General features: G+C 29.3%; 1 protein-coding gene across 1 annotated transcript in view; it reads right to left on the reverse strand.

The window, feature by feature from the left end:
- Positions 1-2,249: 2,249 nt before the first annotated feature.
- LOC111088442 overlaps positions 2,250-7,195 on the reverse strand; it is a gene marked incomplete at its 5' end in the record, with an annotated part of 7,473 nt that continues 2,527 nt past the window's right edge. Inside the window, 3 exons of the mRNA XM_022398567.1 lie at positions 2,250-2,493; positions 2,839-2,874; positions 5,371-5,631. Of these exons, the coding sequence (XP_022254275.1) occupies positions 2,345-2,493; positions 2,839-2,874; positions 5,371-5,631 (446 nt within the window). The remainder of the gene's footprint in view (positions 2,494-2,838; positions 2,875-5,370; positions 5,632-7,195) is intronic.

Below are 7,195 nucleotides of genomic sequence, written 5' to 3' on the forward strand. Positions count from 1 at the left end.
GAATGCTAACTATGTAATGACACGCAACAACTGAAATAGTGGGAGATGCTGATCAAATGTGGAAAATATTTTAAAATATATTCTTAAATATTCATGAGAAACATTTCCTTGATAGAAAAAACAATGGTGACTGCAATAAAAAAAACAGGTTTGCTCACAAAGCGTACAATACAAAGTTCACGAAATGTACTATACATTTAATTAGCTTACATTAAATGTTATGATGGGAAAGTTAAGGGATTTATGAACATCAGGAGAGTTAGTCAATTGGTAAAGCAGGATACCAAAACATTATGTCAAAAAAGTGCTCTATGAAAATTAATAATAAGGATTTCTAACATGCATTAAGGGTATGCAAGATGTTAGGATGGGAAGAAAGCTATTATACTTTCTCTTCAGTGTTTTGTAATGAGGATTTAAGCAATATTTCTCATACTCAACAGTTGCAAGACTGAAACGATATTGAACAAGATGATCACCTTAATTATGACCTTGTTAAGAAAAAAATTGGATAGTTTAAAAAATAATAAGCCTCCTGGGCCACATAATGTTTACCAAAGGGTTTTGAAAGAGGATAAGGATTGGATAGTTTAGCCACTTTCTACTATTTATAGTAAGTCGTTGAACAGTGGGCAGGTGCCAGAAGATTGGAAGTTTGCAGATGTTAATCCATATTCCAGGAAGGTAAAACATTTTCCAGTAATTATAGACCTTTTTTGTAGTGGGAAAAATTTGGAAAGTCTGATAAAATACTTTACAAAGTTATTTAAGAAAGTTTAAAATTTTGTTCGATAGTCAACATAGTTTAACTATAGGAAACACTTGCCTTATTATGTTTTGACATTCTTTGAACTAGTTACAGCTTATGTAGATGAGAGTATGGGTTTGGAATTAGTTTATTTGAATTTTCAAAAATCTTCTGACAAGGCACTACATAAGAGACTTATTAAAAATATGGGAAAGAAATCAAATAGTTGTTAAAATGGAGGTCAGACAAATTGGATTAATGTCACAAGTGGGGTACTTCAAAGCTCAGTGTTTGGACCTTTTCTCTTTATTTACTTACATAAATGTCACAGATGAAAAAATAGTCAACAGATTATTTAAAGTTGCTGACGACATTAAAGTTTTCTGTCTTGCTGCCTGTGTGGAGGGTACTACTGCTGCTTTACAAAAGGATTTGGATTAGTTGGCGAGTTAGGCTAATAAGTGGCAGATGGCCTTTAATTACAGTATATGCAAGGTACTGCATGTGACATACCAAAGTTTCTATTATGAGTAGAATTTTGATGTGAATAGCCATAACAGTGTTATGACAGAAAGTATCTTGGTGTTCTAGTTTATCAACCTTATAAGTCATCTATGCAATGTGGCAGTGCAAATAAAATTTTAGGTAGAATCTACAGAAACATTGAATAAAAATCTAAAGAGGTTATAATTTCATTGTATATGTCATTGGTTAGGCCACGTTCTCTTGGGCACCTTACCTAAGGAAGGATATTTAATTTTTCTAAAGTGTTTAGAGAAGGGCTACTAGAATGAAATCTGGGATGGAAAGGTTAACATCTCTAAACTTGATTTCTCCAAAAAAAGAACAGTTACAAGGGATCTGACTGAGATGTTTAAGGTTGTTAAGGGAACTGATGGTGTAGATGTCTCATCTTTTTTCATATCCAATGGTGAGAATAATAAGAATACGTGACACAAATATATATTTTGGCAGGGAGGAGTCATCTTCAGTTACAATAGCTATATTTTTCCAACAGAGTGGTTGGCCAATGGAATGGACTCCCTTCAGATGTGGTAGATGAAATTGGTTTAAGGAAGATAAGTATCTGAATCATAATGGCTGGCCTTGAGATTTTTCAGTGTTTACTTTAATTCAGTGGAGGGGATGGAATGTATAAGGATCAAAAGATCTCTTGTTGTCTATTAATGTTATGCTATGATATGTTATAGCACCATGACAACAAATAGTTAGGGAAAATCGGTAAACCTACTCTTATTTTAAAGCTACAATGTAAAGTTATCCTATTTTCACTTTCCTCCTAGTAGGAGGATACAAGTTCCTTTGTTATTCTCAACCCACAATTAAAATTGACAATTTATTTTGGTTTGTAAACTTAAATAAATAAAATTCTTTTATTATATAAACTTCAACTTTCCTGTGTTTCATTTTTTATATATGTCTATATAAATTATTACAAGTCTATTTTTTAAAATTATTTTCATTTAAGGCTCCAATTTTACCCTCGAGATGGTATGCATCTATCAGGGTGGTATGAGTTAAATAGTGATACAAGAACAATACGTTTCTCCTAAAGTATCAGCAAGTTTTATAAACTTAAACATTCATCCACCAAAACTTACCAATTTTTAGTTGTTCACAAGAGCAGGACTTTTTCACACTGTAGCTGATCTCAGATGCAAAATTATGTTCATTACCTTTGTAGAAATTGACTATTACAAACTTTCCACAGAAATATTTATATCCTAGAAAAAAAAAGTTTGATAATAAGGACAATTTCAAGTTAATGAGAGATAAAGCATATAATTTGAAAATGAAGTTAATCTGCAAAGAAAAATGATAAAATATAGAAACTTTATAAATTTCAAATTAAAAAATATTTATTTTACCAAAATGACACTACTTAACCTTTCTGATTTTATGGAAAAAAACCATTTTTATGATAATAATAATACCACTCATCTTTTTCTATACCTATATTTCTCGATTATTTTATACAATAGATAGGTGAACTTTATTCTCATTGTTTTAGAAGATTCGAAAAAAGGGACGTATTTCAATGGGTAACAAAATTTCACGTGATGACTTACTTGAATCGGGAAGCGTCTTGATATCAATCTTCAGAACTAAAAGATCATCACATCAAAAGATTTATATATTTTTGTAATTCATATTTATATTATGTTGGATAATACTGTATAGAAATATTCTTTTATAACTAAAAATAAATATTTTTTATGTAGTTCCCATATAAGAAAATGAAACAATAAAATGCAAGCATATTTTAATAGTACACGTATAAAATTTATGTTTCAAAATAACAATTAACAGTCCAAGTTTAATAATTTCACTCTGAGTTTACTACTCATCATAAGTATTAATTTATTTCAAGTTACAGTGAATAATATTGTTACGTCTCTGTTCGTTAGTTAATTTTCCGTAAATTTGTTCCGATGAAACTTTAGCGACACAAGTCCTTTTTTAAATAAAACTGGTTTATTCTTTCCAAATACAACTTTACTATACACTTAGTTTCAACAGTCACTCTATAACAACACTATAATTCACGTCTCACGTGGCCAACAATATTTTGTCCGCATACATTCAATTACTCATTAACGCCGTCTGCAGTTCAATTACTCATCACACTGTTCCCGTTACGTTGTGAGCGTCTTATATATACCAGACTAACACATAACTAGTAAATGCTAAGGCATTCTTGAAGGAACAGGATATTTCTAGAAATACGTGGCGTGATACTACTCACGTGACCTCGCTGATGCAACAATATTATTAAAACATGTGCAATCATTCTCAAGTATACATGTTTTAATTGTAAAAAAGGTTTTAGTATATGCACTCCTATCACTACACATTTTTAGAAAACTACTCCATATTAGAATATTAAAACATTCTTTACTGTTAAAATTTGTGTACTCGAGAATGATTGCACCAGTGATCCAAATTTCATACGTGTTTCAAGAATATTATTCCTTACTGTAGATGATGTAACTTGTAATAAAATAAAGTTTAAGATTATAAATATTCCAAGAAGTATTTCATTTTCTTTCTTTTTTATAGCCATCCTACAAAAATTCATAGATTGTAATCTAAGGCTCCAAATACGCATCATTTCGCATTGTAATAAGCAAAATTATTTATGGTCGAGTATAATATAACATACTTGTAATATAAATATAAAGGTTATTGATATTTTTGTTAAAGGGGTAAGGTATAACAGATGTACCAAAAGTATCTAACAGAAAAGATAGAAATTATTATTAAATATGCTTAGGGAACCGCAGCATAAAACAGAATCATATTTACATATATTTTATGCAAAATATAAGAAATATAGAACATGAATATTTTTTGTTTAATCACTCTAATAAAATGATTTTACACAATACTAAACAGATTCTTTACCACTGGAATTAGTGAAAATGGTGCCCTTTGAGGAGAATTTGGTGACTCAAAGTAAAAACTATATGACTTTATTGTAACAAACACAGCAAGCTCTCACTTTCTAATTTTTCTATCTATTAATTGTCTTTTATTGATACTGCTTAAAGAGATGAATTATTTATTGCTTTACTTCTCTTCCTCAAAAAATAAAAATCATTAAAAATCATTGCAATATCTTTGTTTCTATGTTTACTGTTTGCCTACAACAGATTGCCTCCTCAAATGAAGATTCTCTTACAAAACAAAATCTTAAACTTCCTACAGACAAAGGATAATGTATACTCCTTTTTGATTTTCAAGTATAATATAGCAGGTACCAAGCACATTTCTCATGAAGTTATTCTTGTATTATCTTGCAAAGAAAGTGTATCACTTGGGAATGTACAAAGCAATTAATATTTAGCAGTTATTATACTTTAACCAAGTTGATTAATAAAAAAAGACACATAAATCTTATTAAGAACAATGGAAGACAAAACAAACTTTTGTAGGAAGAGCCATTTAGAAATAAATTACGTTTATTACTATATTTCTTTCTTAAATAAAACATTCTGAGTGAAGTGAGGTTCGTTAATATTTTTCAGTAAATTTTGTTGATTAGAAATATGGTCAGAAATCCTTTTTTGACAATTTTGAATGGTAGAAAATGAAACGAGATGTCAAGAAAACAAATTACGAACTTCCAAAACAAGAATATTGACTCAAGGCTGGCTTCAATTTTAGATAATTTAATTTTTTCATATCTTATGGTTTCATTACTATCCATGAAAATGATTATATAAAATTGACATAAAGGTATTTTTAAAATATTAAAGATAGCATGGTCAAGATATTTTCAAATATATTTATTAATCTTGTTTGTTTAATGTCAAAGTCATATATGCTTCTAAGAATGAATACATTAATATAGGTATTTAAAAACAAACTGGTGTTTATTCTAAACATTACAAAGGCAAAGAGATATCTTTTCATGTATCAGTTATTATAAGTACTTAAAATATGAGGAGTAGAGCCATATTTATAACACACTTATAATATACTGATAACGGTTTATATAATATATTTGAACAACTACATTCAATCACTTGATCCTTAGTTATGTATATAAAAACTATACAAAGTACAAAGAAAAAATGCTTTATAATATCTGAACTCACTGAAATCAAATGTACAAATAATTTCCTCCAGTTTATAGTCTAAGTACTCATGGCAGTTGAGACAGGAATAAGGAGCTGAAGGGCAATCTGTGGATGGGATCGGTGGTAAGTAAGGTTCACAATACTTCAGTTTCTTTTCAATTTTTCCTTCATTTCTTGAATTATAATTTACAAGATAGACTTCATCTGTCATCTGCATGACATCATACTTGTAGCCAACTTTGCTCCAAGGACCTTTCACACTCAGTAAAATATATAAACCTGAAAAAATATATTAATAAGTGATAAAGTAAATAAATTCCAAGATTTAATGTAAAAAATATTTCATTACATTGCTTAGAAAAACACTATGTTATCTGATCAATCAGGAACAATTTATCTGACCTAATCAACTTATTTAGGCCTATGTTAAATACCATATCTATATTGTTCAGTTTTTTCCTTTATATGAAATGTAAGTTGATATTTTTAACTTTATTCACCACAAAACTGTTGTGTACTAGCCATTCTCGTTGTCACATCATATATGTAAATTTATTTAAATACTCATAATTATTGCATAACAATAGACTTATTAAATTACCTTAAGACAGTATTATACAGCACAAATACATTAAAATGAGATGGAACTTTGAAGTTAAAAATTTAATGTTCATAAAAAAAAATTAAGGCAGTAATAATACCACTACCATTTAATAAAGTAAAAAGATTTGTTACATTTAAGCAATACATATAGTTTGTTAACTGAGTCAAAGGATTACGTTAGCACTTTTATGTTGATTGAATTTGGTAATTGGATGTTTTCTTAATTAAGAACAGATTAAATTTAGATGGCTATTAACTGATATCTCTACTGTTTCTAAGAAGATATATTTTTTCTATATATTCTTATTGCCAATTATTACTTAAAATACTATTGTCTTTCATTTGTCGGGTTTGATGTTAAGCCTGAAGATATTGATCAATGTGGAATTAGTAGTTATTTACATCGGAATGAGGTTCTATTACAAACCTGTACATTATAAGCTGAAGATATTGATCAATGTAGAATTAGTAGTCACTTACATTTCCTCCTTAGTTCAGCTAGCAAGAGCAAGCATTCAACTAGCAAGAGCAAGCATTCAGCTAGTTGATATGGAAGTTTACAACGCCTAAATACAAAACTTGACTACCTCAATAGAATTTGAATTGAAGGTTTGGAGAGAACAAGTTCTTTATTCTTCCTTGTAGAGCAGAAACTCTAAGGCAGAATATATCACTACTTCAATCTTCATAATGGTAATATTCCACTTTTTTGGCAACTTCTCTGTAGTTGTTATTAGATTATGTGTAAATATTTCAAAGAGAATGATAAGGCTCAGGTTCTAAATTTTAAAGTCAAAATGGCATGTTGGGATCTTGTTTTTGTATTAAAGTTGTAAAGCTTGCTCTAAAGTAAATATTTTGGCATTCTGTGACACATCCTATAAACCTGTGTAAGAAGCACAACTAATTCATTTATTTAAGTTATTTCACTATATATTGTGCACTCTCTGCCAAAAGACTTGAAATTAAGAAATACATCAAGATATTCAATGTATGAAACGAAGTTACGGAAAATTAATTAACACACGGAGACGTAACACTATAAACGAAACTTTAACGACACAAGTTCTTTACTTAATAAAACTGGTTTATTCTTTCCAAATATAACTCTGCGATACACTTAATCTCAATACTCGCGCTAAAACTGTAACGAACGAATGTTAACTTCAACAATACCGTGTGACTGCAGTTCAATTACTCACTATCCACACACACATTACCTTCCTCTCTTTCATATACC

Source organism: Limulus polyphemus, unplaced genomic scaffold (assembly GCF_000517525.1).
Source record: "Limulus polyphemus unplaced genomic scaffold, Limulus_polyphemus-2.1.2 Scaffold3775, whole genome shotgun sequence".
Lineage (NCBI taxonomy): Eukaryota > Metazoa > Arthropoda > Merostomata > Xiphosura > Limulidae > Limulus > Limulus polyphemus.